The 21,417-nt window shown below is 46.2% G+C and overlaps 2 protein-coding genes across 2 annotated transcripts in view; one reads left to right on the top strand and one right to left on the bottom strand.

The window, feature by feature from the left end:
* The window catches only part of LOC139107796 (uncharacterized), a 51,709-nt gene extending 46,752 nt beyond the window's left edge, over nt 1-4,957 (top strand). Inside the window, exons 5-7 of the mRNA XM_070665647.1 lie at nt 551-641; nt 2,846-2,902; nt 3,144-4,957. Of these exons, the coding sequence (XP_070521748.1) occupies nt 551-641; nt 2,846-2,902; nt 3,144-3,226 (231 nt within the window). The 3' untranslated portion in view covers nt 3,227-4,957. The remainder of the gene's footprint in view (nt 1-550; nt 642-2,845; nt 2,903-3,143) is intronic.
* Nucleotides 4,951-21,417, bottom strand: part of LOC139107782 (uncharacterized) — a 43,936-nt gene continuing 27,469 nt past the window's right edge. The window contains exons 2-9 of the mRNA XM_070665615.1: nt 15,250-15,385; nt 13,456-13,651; nt 12,643-12,853; nt 11,925-12,249; nt 11,289-11,555; nt 9,521-11,110; nt 8,063-9,407; nt 4,951-7,954 (exon numbers count right to left, since the gene is read on the bottom strand). Of these exons, the coding sequence (XP_070521716.1) occupies nt 7,625-7,954; nt 8,063-9,407; nt 9,521-11,110; nt 11,289-11,555; nt 11,925-12,249; nt 12,643-12,853; nt 13,456-13,651; nt 15,250-15,385 (4,400 nt within the window). The 3' untranslated portion in view covers nt 4,951-7,624. The remainder of the gene's footprint in view (nt 7,955-8,062; nt 9,408-9,520; nt 11,111-11,288; nt 11,556-11,924; nt 12,250-12,642; nt 12,854-13,455; nt 13,652-15,249; nt 15,386-21,417) is intronic.

Here is a 21,417-nt window from a genome sequence, read left to right as displayed (position 1 = left end):
AAATTGTGCTGTAGTAGAATTGACCGCTGTGTGCAATAAATAATAGGGTTGGAGAGAGAATGATCCCTCGTCAGCTGCTACGCTCGCGTCGCGTCTCAGTTTCTCTCACAGATCGCGAGGAAAGTCGACGTTGTCCGTCAAAACGTTCCTACTTACTAATGAGCGGAAACAAAGGCGAAATGGCCTTCAGAAATGTAGGAAGTCGAGCCCCGAGGAGAGATAACTTTCCCGGTGGAAAAGAAAAATAATATTTGCTATACTTTCGCCCTCCGGGGGCCGCGCGATCGCCATGGAGCGAGAGATGAAATAACAAACTCGACGTGGAAAAATAAAAATAAAAATGTCGGCTTCTCTCGTCGCGCTCCATCGGCGATTATTCGGATAATAAAACTTTGAAGAATTCGATAGAATTCACTAGCAGCGCGACCGAAGTTTTACTATTTTTTTTTCCAGCAACTTTGCATGAAGTAAGAAAAACATATGTCTTTCACAAATTGCAAAAATTCACGTCGTAGATTTAATTAAGTGGGTTTTTCTTGTTTGCACGCAGGTGTTTGACAAACATAATCGTGGTTACATCACCGCGTCGGACCTCAGAGCGGTGCTGCAGTGTCTAGGGGAGGATCTTTCCGAAGAGGAGAGTAAGTAATATATTTATACATTTTGATGGCAGTGCGATGAACGTAACGCGATTACGCGAACACAATATGTTCCCTTTATCTTCCTCCCTTCCTTAGAAACACTAGTGATAAGAGAAACTTCGCCCACAAAAGCTGAAGTAGGCTGCTTCCGGCCAAATTGCCATACCTGAGGCTGATTGATTCTCGGCGAGAATAACTTCAGTCTTGCTCGATTTGGAGAAAATAACGCTGCTTTTTTGAAATATATTTCGTACGGAAATGATAAAAGATCTTCTCCTTTGTTAAAAATAATGTGATGTATATCGGTAGAAATTTGTATACTGTGTACAAGTATAAAGAACACTAAGGAGTCTTCCAAGAACGTTCAATATATATATATACATGCGTCGCGTTATTTTTTAAAAAAAGAGAAAATATGACACTTTATCTCGGCTGTCGTAATTTCTACTTTCGCAATTTTATTTGCGCGCTCGCCCTTCGTTGTTCCACGGGGACTTAAATCTTCTAATTCCACATGTTGACACGTGCTTATTGCAAATTTAAATCCGCTCTTCTTTAATCGTATCATTCCATATCTGTTGCCGTAAAAATTTCGACCTGCCATTCGTATCTGTGCCAGTCTAGTGTTTTGCAAATAAAATAAAAACCGACGGAAATGAATCACCCGTTCTGCAGTAAGCGCTTTGTGGAGACTTGTTTGGCCATATTTTTACAAAGGAAAATAAAAACTATAATACAATCGCCACTGTCACAGCTGCGATCGCGATGCTCCTATTATTAACTTTCCACTTCCGAGCGGTCTTAATTATCGCGGAATATTTGTATTTTTTTTTTTTTTTATAGCGAAATGTGCACAAAAGCGCGTATAAAAAAAGTATTTAGAGAAACAATTAGTTCACCGTGAAGAAGCACGGCTTGTTTTTACGTGATATAATTGTGCCGTTAATTGCGCTTCAATAAAAAGCGAAGTGGAGAGACATGGAAGATGTGATCAACGCAGCTATTAATTCAGGTATGATTTGATCGTTATCGCGCTGAAAAACTGTTGACGGGAAGTTGAAACGCGAGTTCTTGCGCGGACGTTAATTCGCTGCTTGATGCGAGGGAAGAAGTAATTTCAGCACCGGGAACGAAACGTGACGCATGTATATCGGGAAAGCGCACTTATATCAATCGATTTGATAATCTCGCATGAACGGACATTGGACGCAAGTTCCTTGATTGGCCGCAATCAGTTTAAACTAAATCGCGCAATGTTCGGCAGACAATTGTCCCACAATTGGCGGAATTACAGTTTATAGACTGCACCGCAACTATTGCTCTACGTCATACGTAATATGCACATTTATCAAAGAAATAATACATTTGTCAAAATATATCACGGTTGAATTCTTCGCGGAGACGAAATTACTTTTCTAAATTTGTCTGTCACAAAATCGGAAGTATAAAAATCTGTTTCCATACATGAATCCGCTGAAGCGCGAAATATCAGTCAATGAGAATATCAAAGCTGTTCAAGGATAGTTTGCGTAAAGACCTAGTTCGTACTCGAAGAAAACGAGAATTCTAAACGTTATCGCGTTACTCAGCAGCCGACCGCTTGTAGAATAATTATTCCGCGTAAGAAAGGGATCCCGGGGTACGCGTAATGAGAAAATACATTCCTCTATTACCAGAAGTTTTAATTTCGAAAATTTCAAGCGGGCATTCGCGGAAAAGTCTTCGAATGCCACGTACCGTAACGGATCGTTATGCCGTCTTCATTCCTTTTCGTAGCAATAAATTCTACGTGGAAATAATGCGGGTATATCGGCAATATCTTTCACGGCATCGCTCCTGGCACTCGTGATGCGAATTAATCTCGCCATTCAACGCACCAAAGATATATTAACTGAATTACTGCAGAAGGATATGGCGCATTTTTTACGCCGGAAGCCGTGATAGGAATACCCGGTCAAATTTCCATTGGATTTACCACGTTTTTTTAATTCCGTAAAATATTGCATTCTCTTTTTTCTTTTTTTTTTTTTTTTCTAAACATTCAATTATGACGTAATAACAAATAAAACGAAGCTCGAGAAAATCCAACCAGAGATAAGTGTCTCTTAATAATGCCCCTTTCACATCCCGACGAGTCATCGATAGATAAATCTAAAAAGGGAACGATCCTCGCCGTAAACCGTTCTTTTCTTTCTTGCTTTCAGTTGAGGATATGATTAAGGAAGTGGACGTGGACGGGGACGGCCGAATTGATTTCTATGGTAAGGTTTCGTCTTGTATATCTTGCCACAGCTCGAAAACGCTGAGATAAGAAGCAGCTGAAAAAAGGAATTACAATTTCCATTTCCGCACGCGATTCCATCCTTCAAATGATCGATGGAGTCATGTCTGGAAGAAAAAAAAAAAAAAAGAGCAAAATGGAAGAATAAGAGTCACGTTATGTGCAAAGTCCTGTTACATCGGTTTAATGTTTATTCAATCTTCTCTTTAACGTGATTTCAGAATTCGTTCATGCTCTCGGTGAGCCGGGAATCGATGAGGACGAGGAAGACGACGACGAGGACCTGCAATCTCCGCTCTTTTAAGATCACGTTTATTCTTACCTCTCTGTTAGATAAGCCATACCGATACGAGCAAAAGCGATGTGCAATCTCGCTTCCGCGAAATATACCTTCTCTCGCAATACGAACGCGCGTGCGATTGACAAACGGGGCGAGACACGACTTCGGCCTGGACCCGTTTACATTTCACGTTTGATTCCCTTACTCTCAAATTTCGAATAAAATTTCAACGCTGAAACGCGAAGGTTTCTCGCTGCAAGCGCATTGTGAATATAGATTTAAAACAAGTATTAAAAAAAAAGAAAAACCCTTAAAAAAAATATATATATAAAAAATCTGCACCGAGCTATCGTTACCTGCGAATCATCGCGAATACAGCACAAATTTGCATTTTCGATGTATATTAAATACACGTTATACGCGAATTAAACCTCTCTTCTCCCCGGTTCATCAAGGGAGATTTTTGAGTTCATGACTCGATGGCTCGTGAGAGACTTGATTTAATTAACAGTCACCAGTCGTCCGCTGACGAACTGTAAAACACGCGAATGTTACGAACCGTAAAATTTTAAAAATTGCACGCGATATTATATCCTCTAGCTCAATGACTTCAGATCATCGGTGTCGGTACCGAAAGTTTCTTGCGGAAAAGAAAATTCTCTAAAATAAAATAAAAATTTTAATGGAAAATTGGATGTATGCGGAAAGAAAAAGGACGATATTTCTATTGACACCCTTGGCAATTAGAGGACTATAACTGTCGCGAGATTTCCGGGCTGGATAAAAGGGTTACGGACCCTTCGCTAAAATGGGAAATAAATCAGCGGCCGGCTGCGTGACTTTCATCTCGGAAAACGAAAATCGTTCGGAGAGTGAGGCTCGTGTCTCTTCGATGGGCACGCTGTTACGCGATACTCCTCGCGGGATGCGAGCACGCTAAACTGATTGGGAAAATGACTAATTCATTTCGCATATACGCTCGATCCTAACGCTTACGATATCAGGAGGCGACGCGGCTTCTATAACATATACCGATTACTCTCTTTCCGAATCTCTCGACGCCGCACTTGGGCGGCTCTACGATGTAAGATCGATTAGACCGTAATGGATTCCGTCTCGTGTGTGGACTTTTCTCCTCGATTTTACTCTCGTCTAATACTAGGTAACGTTACACTCTATTTAAAATAAACTAATCTTAAGAGGAACGGATGCACCGCGACTTCTTCGCGGATCGCGCCGGTGCATGCATCGCCGAGCGAACGAGAGCAGCAAAGAAAGATATAAGAACCGGCGGATCGCAAGTCGCTCGCTCAATCCCGACGATCCGCAATTTACCGTGCCGAATCGATGGATCTGCCACGATTCTCTCGCCCGAAGCTATCCGGCGACCGGCGGGCGGATTTTACATCGATCTTCGCTCGCTTTGCCCTCCTCGTATTACGTACCTTAAACGACTATATCACTGTTACGCCAATAACAAAGCCGCACGCTGTTTCAAATATTTTAAAGGATTTAATAAATCGCTAAAAAATACGCAGCCTCGGTTGTACGTGCCCTCCTCGATGCTTTCCTCAGACGCGTCTATTAATAAGATCACCATCAGCATTATATCCATTTTTATTTTACCTGTTGCCGATTTCTCGACTCGTTTAACTTGTATCGTCTTTAATTTATTGAGAATGTAACTGTGATTAATTACTAATCGCAGAAAATAAAGGAATCCCTTCCCAATCAATATTTCCCTCCACTGTTTTCATCAACGTTCATTTTTATTAGCGATAAATAAACTTACATATCTTTACAGTAACAATGTCCCTCTCGTAACTCTCGGAAAATATGAGAATATCTATTCGTGAATATTCGTGTAGATCGAAACTTCCATCTCGCTTATCGCATTTTAGTTGTTAATTCCGCCTTTCACATTCTCATGTATTGACGACGAACAATCGAACGAACACTTTAAAAAAATCAGTACGACGCAAACGGTGCGTACACAGCATAATATTTTATACGATCATCGTCTACGTTGCATACGTTATTTCACATGCGATCTACGTACAAGTCTTAAATATTACTTATAGTACTAACGATTAGCGAGCGTACAACAGCCAAACACGAGAGAAGAAGTGAACAACATAAAACCGCTGTTGCTACAGGTATGATAATCGACATAGCGATCGGCGCTTATCGGCTTATATATTTTATTGGGCGCTTTCTCACCCAAATTTTGATATCGGCTTTAGACTGTCTTTTTCTTTTTAAGCCCGCGTACACTATCCGGCTCTCGTCAACTGGCGTTTGTGGTCCAATTGCTGGATGCTGCTCTCCTTTCTCCGCCGTAACGTTACTTATTCTGCTCCTCACTATTTTTTATAAATCTAATAAATACCCTAAGACATAACTCTTTCACAAGAAAACGCTCCCTGTACAGTATTACGTATTTTATTACATGACGAGGTAATCCGGATTAATTTGATTTATTTCACCGCTCATCTTTGATAAGCGTAATTATCACATGGAAAAGGACCACGAATCTAAGATTCGTTGGTTACCGGATTACCGCCGCGATCGAGTCTTCATTATCATTAAAAAAAAAAGCATTAAAAATAAACGTATACATCAAAATATAATTTTATCTCTTATAACGAAAATTTTAATTCTATACTGGATTAATTTTAATTTATAATTTAATTTAGTTTTTTTTTTCCTCGATCTCGCCGCGATTCATCATTATTACACGCTTAAATAAATCTACGATGAGATATCGCGATCTCATTTGCAACTCGTTCATCATCGGCCCTGTTAATTTTACTTGCATCAAAACTAAACTTATCGATCACAGCGCAGATCGAGCCGCGTAAATAAAGTTACGGTGAAAAGGAGAGCAAGATTATTATGTCATCGTACTTTCGGCGATGCCAGTCACGAGCGGAGAGCCTTCGTTTTCCAGCCTGAAATATCAGAGATCGCTATTCAAATATTCGTCGGGCAGAAACGTAAGATAAGTTTCTTCCGACGAATTTCTTAAATTAATATTTTATTACAAGCCTCTCTCGCACTTATACCATCAACGCGGGAATCAAGACGGTACATTATTTTTCCAACGTGTCTTAATCAGTGAATTTGCATGAGTCACCCGGAAACATTTGGACACAATCCGTCTTGATACGCTTTATTCGCGAGAAGCGTTCATCCTTTACGCGTCGCGTGCATGCGTGCGTGGGTGCTTCTCTTTCTCTCGAAGTAGAAGACATGCAGGTGAGAATTCGTTGCAGCCTTTATCTCTCGATATGGTCCTCTCGAAACGAAACGTTCGATCAGGTTTTTAATTCGAACGCTGATCGGCCGACAGTCGCGCCGTTATTTCGATCCGCCTGAGGCGACGTTCCTAACGGACCGTCTAAGAGACGCATTTATTTGACCGCAAAGAAATGCGTCTGTCATCGAGTCGTATCGTCGGGAAAGTCGAAAACGCCTAGAAAAGGATTTGATCGATAGAGCCTGCCTCAAAATTTGACCGCAACTCGATCGCAAAATAGTTAGATGCCAAAGGCAGTATATCAAATAAAAAATACATTTATAAAAAAAGATATTCGTAATTCGATTCTCTTTCTCGCGAAAACTTCTTTGACGAGAGATTTTTTGGCTTGCTCGTGAGAGACTGTCTCGCGTTCCCCTCGCTGCATGGCTTCTTCTCTAAGATACGTGACACGCAGTATCTGTGTCAGTGTTTAAGCAGCTACCACTTATCGCGTCTCTCAAGCGTATCGCGTCCCTTAATCGTATACGCGCATCGGCGGCGGATATAGTTCGCCATCGACGTGACAATGTAACGGCGCTATGCGCCGTCAGTCATTTTGTCCCGATCAGCTCGTCGATCAATTGCCGTTGCGGCCAATCGCGCGGTCAGCTGCCAATGCGCTTAATTACATGCGATCAAACAGCTCCGTCGTAAGCTCAAAGAACTACGTTTACAAACATGTCTCCGCGTTTAAGTAACATTCCGCCGTCACGTTTCTTCCTCAAAAACATCGAGCTACGGAAAAGCAACTGTTCTTGAATTCGATAACACCACAATGCGCGACAATAGTCGCGTTTTCATCGAGCAATTCTTCATCGCGATAAACAATTCGCTAAGATTTCGCGACGAAACGTACATGCACTCGCGAATAATGTTCATAGATACGAGCGAGTCTCTAAGCGTCTTTTTCGCGAAGTCTTCTGCGTTTAAATGCTCCTCATTGTCGTTATTCAGTTGCCGTTCTCGGTACATTTCGGATCGTTTGCCTTGGCGGCAGCGCCCGCGGCCGCGAAGCGCAGTCGTCGTCGTCTAAGAGCGAACGTTGACGCCGGACGCCGACGACGGAGACGCGAGGATGGGACCGCCGGACGATCGGGATCCCATCTCGCGATGGGCCCCCCTCAGAGCACGGGCTCTTCGTCGGTCTCGTCGTTTTCGTCAGTTTGCTGAGACGAAGAAGTATTCGCCGAAGAATTTATCTTGGTCCTCCGATGTCGTTTCTGTTGATTGCTGGCGTTGCTACCGCCGCTGTTGTTACTGCAAGTGCTGCTTATACTGTTACTGGCACTGCTGCTTGGGCTGGTACCGCCGTTGCCTCCACAAGCTAAATCGAAAGCAGTAATTTGTCCGTGTGCAGTTATTAAGGGTCGCAGAGCCGTGCGCACGGACCAGTGTAGTCGCGGATACGCGCGTTCTTGTTGGAGCATCAACTCCTTTCTTTTGTTCTGCTTCTGTAATATAAAATCGGAGAAAATTCATAAAAATATATTTTCCAAATAGTTTTAAAATTAATTTAGATAATTTTGACATAAATTTTTTTAAATGTATGCAAATTTTACCTCGGAAAGAGCTGTTAAGTTCCGCGAAATTGGAAGCTTCTTACTCTCAGCAAATTGCCTCAATGCTCTTTCTCGCACGTAGATAAACGGCCTGATGACCCTGAGATTTTCCCGACGTATATAATAATGTGCTTTCATAGTTTTCAGCATGCCACCATGAAGTACCGAGATAAGGAAGCTCTCTGTGAGATCATCTAAATGCTGACCAAGCGCCAGCACGTTATATCCATTCCGTTTCGCCAAAGAATACAATTGCGTCCTAACGGATTTGTCGCAGAAGCTGCAAGTCCCGCTAGCAATACTGGCGTCAAGAAGATTCTCGACGTTGGGGCTAATTAAATCTGTCGCTTGTTCCTCGTAAAAGTAAGGAATTTCCAGAGCCTTTAGATAACTCATTAGTTCCATGGGATCGGAGCCACCCGTATCGATAGTGGTCGCCCCGATTTCGAAGTCAATTCCCTTCGATCTGACGTAAAATCTGTATTGATGTAGAGTATGTAGAAGAGAAAGTGAGTCCCTGCCGATCGCCGACAGGCAGACCAGAATCTTGTCGTTGTCTCGAATCATATCAAATTCTTGCATAGCTTCCACCGAAGGTTTCCAAATGTTCTTCGGCGGACAGTGCCATTGAGTTCGCGGCATCTCGAGTCGAGACTCACTGTCGAAATTATTCTCTTGACCGTCGTCCTCCTCTTCTCGCAGATCGCCGGCGCAGTCATCGTCTTCCGAAAGATTGTCGTTTTGACGCGCCTGCTGTTTGCCGCTGCACTTAGTCGATAGACTCATCATCGACGTCGTTCTAGGTTTCCATCCGTGACTGTGAGCGGAATTAGACTCTGCGCTGCTGCTTCGTTTCAGATCCAGCGAGTCTATCGACTTGTCACTCTCTTGAAAAGACATATTTATGCCGCTGTCCTGAGAGCTGACCGAATTTACGGCCGAGTAAATCTTCGGCAAGACCTTTCGAGCATCGTTGATGTCAAGGCCACCTCGTCCCTCTTGCGAATCATCGTCCACATAATCATCCACGTCGTTCTCCACTTCTTCGCCTTCGGTTTTCGAACGAGTGCGAACGATCGGTTCGTTCTCGGACGGTTTCATTACGTAAATCACCGTCTCGTCTGAAGAGCATTCGCTCGACATTTTACTTTCTTGCTGTGACAACTCGCCGATCTTGTTAATCTCAATCGACCCGCCTTTTCTAGAGTTTGAGAGTCGTGGAGATGCCGATGAAGGAAGTACGATTCTTCCACGATCAGGGGAACCGCATCCACTTGAAGAAACATCCGAGGTAGAGGCATCCGGTGAATACCTGTGAAGTCCATCCACGGCGTTCACCATACATCTGTTTAAAAAAATTCACATAAATTTATATAAAAAAAAAAGATTATTTAATTAAAATGTTTATATTATTATTTTAATTTTTGAATTTATACCATTAAAATAATAGTAAATTACCTTATTTCAGATTTTACTTCGCTCGCCATCTCCTTCGAAAATTCCATTAAGTACTCAGCGATGTCGCTGGCCGTAAATGAATCGTGCCTCGACTGCTTGTCTTCCATATACGTTTGATTAGCTATACTCTGTGCCCGCGAGTGATGCTGCGGCGTGTTCTCGGATGTGTTCGTCTCCGACAGTGCATCGTCTACTTTGGAAATCACTTCGCGAATTTCAGATTTGATTTCCGTCGCTAATTCCTTGGTCATCTCTTTCACGTACGCACTCAAATCATCTTGACCCATATTTGTCGAGATAGGCGATGATCTGCCACCACCTACCAGTCTCTCGGCATAATCACTGGTCGACGAATACGAAGATGGTGGCGATGCCGGATTGTGATTATAGTTCAAGAACGAGATCGAATGACTCGGGCTGGCGGACGAATCCAGCTCCAAAGAATTTAATTCTGTCTGACTGCTACAACTGCAATGAAGACGTCTGTTTCTTGACGAACCATTCGATGTACTCAACCCCAAACTGGTTAAAGTTTGCGGGCTTAAAGGAAGCGGCGGAATAGGCGAGGATGCCGTTGGAGTACCAGTGCGATTTCCTTGCACATTGCATCCGTCGGTGGTACTACCTAGAGAATTGCATCTCGCGCGTCCGGCATTCGCTTCCATCAATTCTCTTTGCTCTTTTGTCGGTCGGGCGGTCGTGCGGGATATCGATCCCAGCCCCGAGGTCACGGCCTCACCCACTGCGAATCTGACAGGCATCGGTGAGTTTGGACACGTGGCGGGAGATCGATGTCCACCGTACTGATTATGCTCGTTTTGATCTGGGCTCTCTTCTTCGCTGTTGTTCGACGACATCGATTGATTTAGTTCTTCCGTGGTCGCCATCAGTGTTCGCCGAATTGAGCTCAGTGCTGGTAGACTACGATGCCTCGGCGATGACATTGAGATGGGCGCGTTGCCCGTGCGCGGAATGTCGCTGTTCAAACGTCTCATGCCATTCGTCGGTGTCAGACAGTTGGCCAAACTCTCGTGACAGGTGGTAACGCTGCTCGTGTGATTGTATTTGTTCCACGCCAACAGTGGGTTAAACGGCACGTCCTGTTTCACGTTCTGTGAATTACCCAGAAGAAGATCTTGCGCCTCACACGGAAGCATAAACCAGCGCAGCTCTTCCATGCGCTCGCACATAAAATTAAAGCTCTTGTCAATTTGCAACGGATATCGCTGCGCCATTTTACGGGCGCGATTAAAGATGTTCCGGGCGGTCTGTAAAGAGTCGCCGTAAGTCTGTGGGAAGACACCGGTACCGGAAGCTCGCCTCTCCGTGGCGTTCATCCTTCCATCTGTGTATCTAATAGAGCCTAGCCATTTGCGCTCCTTGAAGACACTGTTGGTATGGTGTCTCCATTCACCAGTATCGGGATTCAGCACGTACTGCGGTAACAGTTTCCAGCCTTCAGTGGCTACCATCTTGAGAGCTTCCAATACAAAGGCCACTTCCGCCTCGGTCATAAAATAAGGAAAGGACAGCCTGGCAAAGCCCGGTCTTAAGACCTCTGTGGTGGTCTCCTCGACGCCATTTCGTTGTCTAAAATAAAATTAATACAGTCAAATAAAAGATTTAACGTGATTTATTACGTGAAATTATATCGCATCGAGTTTAAACTATTTTTTATTTCGTATAATCCACGTAATCTTTTGCTAGCAACGATATTGCGATAAACGAAGCAATAAAAATAAACGATAAAAAAAAAAAAATTACGTACCCTTCCAAGAGAACATTTTCGTATTCCTTGGCGAGTTCTCGGTCGATTCCCATCAAATGATGAGCGTAACGACCCGTGCACGCGCATCCTCCTCGTGCCTGGATACCAAAGACATCATTCAGGACCGCACAAACGAAGTTATGATGGAGGAACGTGCCACGAGGATGGCGCACCATAAACGAGAAAATAGGCAGTCGCTTCACGTTCTGCGACGAGCTGCCGAGTAGAATCAATTCCGGAATGGTGCGCACGTGGGCTAAGACTTGCCTGAAGAGAAAGCGATAACCATTAGTATTGTACGCTGAACTATCACGTCACACGGCTATGCGAAGTCAACTGGATAGATTTACGTGTCTCTTAACTGCAGTCCCTTGCAGCTGGCAAATAAATTTACGCGGAGAGCTGTTCGAATGAAAATCATGACCCGCGAACGAAAAAGAGAACACGACTCCGCCACTTTCTACAAGTCGGCGGTCGTAAACAGGAAGACATTCGCAGGAAGAAATTACTCGATCACACTTGTTTCCTGAACGGTGGAAAAAGATGCAGGGAAAGACGTCTTACCCAATCGTCACGCGCTCCTTTGATTGTAATAACCGGAGCGCAATAAAAATCATCCGCTCGAAAGTTACTCACCGAGAGATCTTGTCTTGCCGTGCGACGATGGCCCTCGGCGTGACGTTTTCCTTTAGTTGGACCGCTAGGCCGCACCGGATACTCTCGACTACGCCGGCGGTGCCGCTTTCGTCCCGCAGTTCGGGATCGCGGTGATAGCGATGGGAATCCCTCATGTCCTCCGCTTCAATATCCTCCCGCAGGAGCCACCGCTTGGTCACCAGAATACCAGGCGATTGCACGCCGCCAATGAACTTGTGACCCGCGAAGATGATCGCGTCTTTCCGTACCGCGGTCTCCTCGACTCCAGGAAGATGTGGATTCATATCGATTTGAACGTACGGCGCTGAAAGAAATGGAATAGCGGTCACTGATCGGCCCGTCGTACCTCGTGCACTCGATGCGAAGCACCTATCATCATTTCGTTACGTAACGCGCGAGCGCTTACGTAAAGAAGATTATTATGTCATCAATAATAACACTTTAGTTATGGCAAAGACATTTACACTGTTTTAACGTCACGCGTGGCATGTCGCGTAACAATTCAAGCGGTGAAGCCGACGATTGAAAACCTCTTTGCGATGGAATCACTACGACGAGAAAAGCGCATTGAGACTAATTTAATAGCGTGCTAAGTAAGTAATTTTTGCTATTTCAAGTAGAGATTTCTTTTTTTCGCTTGAAAGTCGCGACAGCTGGCCGGACTAGCTAACGACTTTTCGCTTTAATCGGTCATTACCTGCGGTGGTGTAATCCCACACGCTAAGTGCGCCGTATTGATGCAGCAGGAGGGTCGTCGCGACGTCATCTGCCAAAACTCCGGTTATGCAACTAGCTGCGCTGAAACATCCAATCATTTGCGCAACGCCTTCGCTCCGCATTCTCGCGAGTCCCCGCTCGAGATCGTTCAGGTCCAAGAAGCCCTCCCGGGTCTCGGAAACTCGCACTATCTGCAAGATTTAATTGCATCATCAAAGACACCGCCGATCGACAATAAGACGTAACGGGGCGGACCCGCAATTACGGCTGCAAGAGCGGTCAAACGTCAATTCCGGTGTATTCTGGACCGAGGGTCGCTTTTGAAAAATCGTCCCGCGCCTTGGAAATATTTATACGAAACGTTCCAAGGCCTACGTAATTTAATAGAAACAGATTTCTCGAAGCCGAACGTCGGGCCTCGCGTTATATTTGAAGATACGCAAGAGTTATTTAAAGACGGAAATATCATTTATATTTTACGGGGTAGCATGGCGATCAAATTGACCTTCGGACAATCATCATTAGGTGAAAGAATAAAGGGGCGGCACAGGGTCACGATAAGAAGGTGGAACGGCCGTCATTCGGCACGACGCCAAAATTCGGGGCGGGCTAAGCTGCATGCATTTAACGCGTGCCGTTCGGATCTCGAACATCTCCTACGCATCACCCACGGCCATCGCGGCTCCGCTTTAACGATCCGCTCGGTCGTCGCGCGTTTTACTGCCCGCCCCCACTTATCTGGCGCTCGAATCAGCCGCCCGGCTTTTCTACGCAAATTTATCCGTCCGCTTACCTTGACATCGAGTTCGCGCCAAGGCCTCAGGTTGGCGTGGTGCTCAAACGGGCCCACGAAGACCACGGTGGATTTCGAGAGGTCGAGATGCCGTAAAAGTGTGCGAAGGGCGGCGGCGGTGCCTTGGCCGGTGAACAGGACTGCATCTTGGTCGCTAGCCCCGACCGCGTGTCTGACGATGTCTCTGGCCTCATGTCTGCAACATAAACAGCGCGATGCACGGAGCCGGCCTTCGTGGCGTCGATAAAGGTCCGATCTTCCTCGAAAGATCGCCCTTGAAAGAACCAACATTGATAACGCTGCACCTCGGCGCTGAATGCAACGCGACCCCGCTGATTCACGACAGAAAGCAGCATCGCCGATGTTCACGAGGAACTCCAGCATGTGCAAGATCGAGTGATTGACGTTAAGTCAATATGGATTCAGCGAGGTGCGACGTGACGGACGACGGGAGACGTAAGGTCGAGGAAAGCAACGCACACCTCACGGTTTGCACAGTCTCCATCGATTTCGCAGTAAGTATCGTCTAATCGTAATTTAGCTCAAAGCGACATTGAGACGCGCCACTCGATCGCATTAATTTCTTCTTTATTTAACATTCATTAAAAAAAAAAATATAATGCTATAAATAAAATCCAATCTTTCAAAGTGCACTGTTGCATACGTTTAACAAATCACCGCGGGGGCGATACGCGGCCGGCTTAAACGACGCTATTTTCATTTAAGATAAAGCGGTATCGGTGGGAGATGGAAATTGCGGGTCGCGGGAATTTATTGTGCATTGTGCACACGCGTCGCTGAGCACGTCAGCCTCCGCGACGGGACCCGTCGCGCGTATCGTCGTTATCGCGGTTTTCTCGCGGGGTAAGCGTCGCGGGGGCGGCCTTTGGAGGAGGGGTGGGTATTGATCTGGGACATCAGCGCCAGTAAATGGGAGAATCGAGACGAAGCCATTTCGCGCAATCGTAGGCCACCCGGTCGGCGGTAATCTCAAGCGATCCAACCCTCCGCGTCTCCCTCGCCGTGGTAGTCGCGATAACGATAACGCGCGGACACGTCGACATCGCGCGGCTCTTCTCGTCGCGAATTTAATTTATGTCGCGGCCCCGAGAAAGTTTCCGGACGCGAATATCTCTCGACGAGCAAAACGACAGACGCAGAGTCACCGCGCGACTTGTGCGAATCGCTTATCGCCGTTGGATTAGAAATTGCGGCGCGCGACAGCTCGATTTAATTGCAAAAGCCGCCTCGTCTCCGAGACGCGAGAGCACCGCGCCTAACGTCATTTGCATAGAAAAATAAATGCGAGCGGCGGAGCGCGAGAATTCGTCCGATAATGCCGGCGCGGTGTCCCAGTTGCATCAGAATGAAATATGAATAAGATTAATTTATGACTCGAATAAGCGAGCGAGCGAGTGAGCGGATGAGAGTGAACGAGGGACGTTTTATTCTCCAGAATGGAGTCCTTTCACGAGCAATCGGCTGGCAAGAGAGGGAAATTAGATTACGTTAATGAAATAATTACGATAAATAATGTAAAGTGGCGCCTGGACGAATTGAAAGCCAAATGGAACGAATCAACATTTACATTCGCGGCGCAAGTGCAGTCGCATAAAAATGAAACGAGGTAAAAAGTTGAGCGAAATTTGTTTCGTTACGAATGAACTGCAATGAGACGAGTGTCTCTTGATCTCTCCTCGGGCAATTCACGCGCGCGATTTCAACGAAAGCGGGTCTCCGCGTGAGGCAGCGTTTTATTCTTCCGAAGGACGAGGCCCGCGCGTTCTTGCTCACCTGAAAAGAGATGACTGCAGACTGCAGATGGACGTGGACGCCCGAGTGTCGCCCAAACATGGCAGCACCTCCTTCGCAATGTAATCCTCGAAGAACTGCAGCGACCTTCCCGAGGCGGTGTAGTCGCAATAAACCACTGAAACACAAAGCGAAACGACCGGTGAAAGGTGGGCCCGAAGAATAGGTCTCTGCTCTCGCGAGGGCCGTCGAAGTCGCGAGAGCTTTGATGTTATCCGCGCCTCCAACTTCGTCCCACAGACCTGCATTTTAATCATTTAATTTACTCTTACCGATAAAAATTAAATTAAATCTTGAACATAGCTTACTCTTTATCGAAATACCGGTCAAACGAGATCAAAGTTAATTCACCTTAGCGAAAGTGGACGTTAGCGTTTAATTTCCACTCGAAATTCCGCGCAGCAGCTTGAGTTTCGTCTGCCGCGAAAGACATTTTGCCGGCGCGACTCCGCGGACAAACACGAGACGGTCTATTTGCGGGGTGTACTTTGTCGGCGATATGTCGAGGCGTTAAAATATCTGGCGTAAAGCTACAAGGAGTCCCATTTCCGTCGCTATTTCCAGTCTTTACCAAGCCAAGTTTACCGGGGAAAACGGCAAACAACGAACACGCCGCCGCGCCGATTAAAGTCGACGCCCGAAGCGAGGCCCTCGGTTTGCGGCACCGCGTCACTTTGAGACCCGTTTAGAACGTGTTGCTCGGCATCAAGCTCCCCCGCTCGGCCAATGGGATCCGCGCCGACGGCGTCATCAAATTGCACGGATCGCACGGTATGCAAATTTATTCGCGACGGAATCTGTTGCATCTCCATAATTACTTCATGCGCTCCTGCAACCGGCCGCCGTAAATCTTACCGATTTTTACTCGCACGTAACGCCGCGTGTGTGCAAATTACGACGCCGCAGCGAACTGCATCGCGTTCAGAAAAAAAAGAAAAATAGGGAGAAAAATCGGGGAAAAATTCAGGAAAAATCCTGAGAGATTCGACGCGAGTTTGACAAAATTCCATCGACATGCTGCGATTTCTCGAGCTTCTGGCACAGTTTGTTATTACTTAGAGCGGCGAGCGGGCCAGCTTTTCTTTCTGCCCGCGTGCAAATCGAATCGCCGGGGGAAAGCCAAGGTAGGCAAGGGATAATGACTCGCAGGTGTTTCTTACGAAAGCGCTCGATTGGCAACCGGTCGCGAAATTACATACGCGAACGAGCGAGCGCGAAACTTTCGAGAGTTTAGGCACGGTGCATGCACCTAATACATTTCCCTCGATCCGCATATGCAACGGCGAGACGAGGCCGAGATGCGATCCGCTGACGCGGCGACGGACATCATCGCGACGCTATCGAGTTCGGCCTCCAGCTCCGCAAGTAGTACTCGCGCTGGTCACCGCGTCTGCCTGCGCGGAAAAAATGTGGAAATATCTCGGAGATCGCCATCTCTGCCGGGAATTTCCCGTCGCGATCCTTCTCGCTTTTTTCTTTTTTTTTTCCTTTTTTCAATGCGACTGGAATCAGCGGTATCTCTCTCAAGTCGAGGCGGTAATCATCGGTGACGTAACCGCGATCGCGAGTGCTTATTACCTGTTAATACGTTTCTCATTACGATCGGAGCGGGGATACTTTTCTAATCTCGAAAGGAAAAGCGTCTCGCGAGATATTTGTACCGTTGGTTGCGCAACTATCGACACGATAGGAGATTACCGGACGGGGAGGAGGGGCGCGGGACGTTTGATTTATTTATCACCGCGCATCGAAATGAACGGGTGGCTGGCAGCTTGCAATTCGCTCGCCGGTGGCTCTTATTAAATTACGTCCAATCGGTCGAAGCTCTACTTCCTGCCGGCCGTCGTAGGTGACGTCAGGACATTATACCTTGAGCGAGTAGCGCTCGTAATCGATGCCCGGAGTACTTTCAGTTCCGCCGGCGATAATCCATTCCGTGAAAATAATTTAAATGCGTAACGAGCGCGATTTCGCAGAATTTTGTGTCGCTCGGGACACTTAGAGCTGCAACGTTGTATGCAAATCTATTCCGAACCATATGCAAATCAAGCTCTCGTAATTATTATAGAGTGGAGAATAATTGCTACGTGCGATCGTACCGCACGTAACGTTTGCATCGCGATACGTTTGGCCGCAATATAATACTCGCGCCGGGGATTTCGCGACCTGCGAAGGCGGATTTCGCTCGGATAAATCTCGCCGGAATTTCTGATTAAAAAAAAAAAAATAATAAAAAAATCTTAAGAAAGGAACAAAGTAAAAGTATGTCGCGTGATTGGCGTCGCAATGCGCGGTATGCCTCGGCGGCTTTCGACGGTGATTAATTTCACGGCGATAACAACGGCAAATGTAAATGTCGCTCCGTCGTTATTCTATGAACGGCACGCGGAAGCGCGGCGCTTTGATGTGCCGATGGCGGATGTCGGTCAATTGTAATTACGGACGCGTTTAGCGGGAACGGTTTCTACGTCCGCGTAGGCTCGTTTCCGCGTATCAAGAAAGAAAAGGAGAGAAGGAGAGCGCGCCGAGTGATTTAGGTGCAGACCCGTGCATGCGATTTGTCGCGTTTCGCGGATATCGCGCGTTTTTGCGCTCTCCCCGTCAAGAGTTTCTTGCGGCTCGCCGGAGATAATCATCCGCCGGCCAGCGCCGCGCTGTCTGCGCTTAGATCGTTAGAGCCGAGCTCCTCTGGCCTCGGAAGATTCATTAGCATACGGGGCCGCGCGAGCCGTACATCCGGTGCTCGCCGCACGTCTCGTAGACACCTTTAATTAGACGCGGAAAATAATTAACGCGCCGCACTCGCGCCGTTCGTCCGCGGTGTCTTTCAGGCGAACGTGCCCGCAAAAGCAGTCCGACTCTTTATTAAAGAGAAATGAAATTTATAGCCTTAGCATATTATGGTCACCGCTTCTTTGCGCTTAACTTTAAACGCTGAAGCGTTCGCGTACTCGTATACTTTTTTAATGTACAAAGACAACGGCTGGCTGGCTGATCGGTCTATTTAAAGTGATTACTCACTTCCACGTATACATATTTATTTTTATGCCCGTATGAATCTATACAAGTCTTATCGTCAAGTGATTATATTACTATAGGGATATAAAAAAAAGTATTCTATCTTAAGAAAATACCGCTTAAAACCGATGCTGATTAGTTCTCTCTCGCTTGGCTTGTTTTACGCCAAGCGAGAGTCAACGTCGGCTATCAAATCGGCGATTTTGAGGTTTGATTTAATTTTAGTATTTAATTAATATGTCCAAGCAAAGACGGTCTTCGCATCGATATCGAAGACGACGTGGATGTGAGTACCGTCTTTGTCTAGACATATTAATTAAATATTACAATTAAATCAAACGAGAGTAACGAATAGATAGCCGCGGGGGGAAGAAGGGACGGGGAGATGGAGGGGGTGAGAGCGAGCGCGAGCGTACGTGCCGCGCGCTAGGTATATTCCCCCACTACCCCCACTCTCGCTTTGTCCTTCTCCAGCGGTCGGGCGAAGCACACGTACGTACGCACTACGCCGACCGCGTGTTCGTGCCGAAATTAATACGTATTTCCGTTCAACAAAAACCTCGCGATACGAGATCTTCTCCTCTCCGTTCTCCGTGTGAGGAGAGCACGTGTGGTTACGTCTCTTTTCGTTAAAGTACGGACTATGCAGCGACCGCGTGTTCGTGCCGTGTCGGTCGTTTCGGAAGTTTCGTACAGTAATTTTTTGGCACGGCTTTATTTTAAACGAGAGTGTAATATGTTTCGCGATTCTAAAATCACGGTCGGGGTGTTCGCGAGTGACTTGTGCGCGGAAGGATGGCTCGACACGTCCCATCTGAGTGGAGGAGCAGGCCCGGGGGGCATCATACATCGGCGGAGCAACTTTTAGGTGAGAGTTAATTCTTTTTTACAATTAGTCATTTTATTAATTTTTTTTATGTTTTAATATAAACTATTTTCAGCACGTCTACATTAATATTGTTCAATTTTATGTTACAGTCACCGGCAGAGTTCCACAACTCCGCTGAAGCTCATGCAGATTGGTAAGTCACATATTTTTTTCGTAGTTCGTAACTATTGTCTTTTAAAAAATAGTGTACGTGTAGCGTGCTCACTGTTTCTTCTAGTAACGTAGTAAAAAAAGCAGAGCTATATCCGCGGACAATAACGATATACACGTACGTTATAGTATGTACATAGATATCGTTTTACTTTACTACATTTTTATTTCACAAAATTAAATGTCCAGGAGAATTTTCTATAACGGAAAACAATTATTTTCGTTCATTCCGGCTAACCGCTTTGTGTATTTTATTATTCACTTTATTTATATACCACTTTGTGTGATAAAACTGAATAGAGCTGATATGCATTGTGAGCTCGTTCCACTGTCATCGACCATAATAGTCGCGCGACCACTATGAAAAGCTATTTTACGAAGTTGTTGCCGGGCTGCAAAAATATCAAAGACTTCGCCGGGACAATGCTCATGAGAACAAATAGAACGCACGGTGCACAAATTATTCGGAGTCGCGCCGCGCCGCGCTGACCGGCAGGTTTTCGTGCGATATCGCGAGAAAAACGTTGCGATCGGAAGTGAGTTTATCGATTAACGAAACGTTCGCGAAGAGGCTGCAACCAATGAATCAGAGAAACGAGGGAAATACGAGAGAAATACGAGGGAAAATTATGACACATCGAGGTTGACTGTCGGCGTTGATCAAGCTAGTCGCGACCCAGTTGTAGGTTCGATCACCCTCTTCTTCCCTCACCTTTTAGAATTGCGTTCGATCCGTCTCTCGCTGAATACAGCTTGAAACCGGTGGCTAACTATCGAGGAAAAAAAAAAAAAATACGAAGGCACGTCAATAAGTACCTCCGCGCGAAATCGGGATATCGTATTCGCGCGCGTGGGACTGGAAACGAGAGAAGACTGGCCGCGCATCTACAACTTTTTAAACAAAAGGGAAACTGGAGCACTCCTTTAACTTTTCCCCTCTTTATTTTTCGTTACATTCAGAATTATCGTTAGATTTCGCTGTTTTTGCGTGGCGCATTTTGTGAGACGCGAGAAGTCTTCAAGCGCGGAAAGATCAAGGGAAACGTGCTCTCGATTGACTAAATCTGCGTCCATCGAGAAAATGGGTGCATTAGAAATCGGAGCGTCGCGCAGCGCTCGTATTTAACCTGATTTACTAGCAGCCTATATAAAATTTATTAATAGTTATTATATCGTAAGTTCCTCGCAAATTACTTTGATTATATCAGACAAGTTAATAATTACGGGACTACCGATGGTTTCCACAAGCCTGTGTTAAAACGTAAAAAAAATATTTGCACCCCGTCCTTTTCCGAGCAATTAACTGCTAAAGCCGATTACTTAAATTAAAAAAAAAGTTTCCTACGCCGTTCTGCATCTTCTCTTAAAAAAATCTCCAAGTGGCGCAGTGTTTGCAGCCAAGTTCGGCGAGCTAATGAGATCACTCGTTACTGCGACAGCACGTGTTTCGAGGCCGCCCTTGAAACCTTCGGAGTGCCCCGAAAAACCCTGTCCGAAGGGGTGACAGGCTCTCGCCTCGGATGAGAGCACCACTAAATTTGGAACAAGACTCGAGTGTGGCGCGCAAAGCGATGCAACAGAGCGAGAGTAGCTTGCGACCTACATCGCGAAGGGATCGAGCGTACGCTCGGCTTGGACGCTGGGTCACTTCCATGAAACGGCGGACGAAAATAGTAGCCGCCTTCTTTGTCCGCCCGAGCGTGTACGCGTCGTGGCCGCGCGCGTCCACTTGCTCGTCGACCGCGTCCGCTTCACCCCCTCGCATTTCTCACCCCCGGGGAGAGGGGTTGGTGGGTCGGGTGCCTGGCTTCGATCGCTTTGAAATGAAAGATAGTCGCGGGCGATTGCGGTGATCGATCCACGCGGGGCGGCCGGATGCTGCGCGTGGAAATGGAAAGGCGCCGCTGGAAAGCGATCGGCGCCACAGAAATGTCAGGCAGTGAAAGTCGAGGGACGTAAAAAAAAAGGGACCATTGTCGCGCCGGCTTTCACACGAATCGGACAGGGTCAGGGACGAGCGGTCCTATCGCGTCCTCGTCTAATTACCGAAGCGACGAGTTCGAGAGATAAGAGACCGGTTCGGCGGGATCATC

Source organism: Cardiocondyla obscurior, linkage group LG13 (assembly GCF_019399895.1).
Source record: "Cardiocondyla obscurior isolate alpha-2009 linkage group LG13, Cobs3.1, whole genome shotgun sequence".
NCBI lineage: Eukaryota > Metazoa > Arthropoda > Insecta > Hymenoptera > Formicidae > Cardiocondyla > Cardiocondyla obscurior.
The sequence above is the reverse complement of the archived record's forward strand: the minus strand, read 5'-3'. Positions and strand labels throughout refer to the sequence as shown.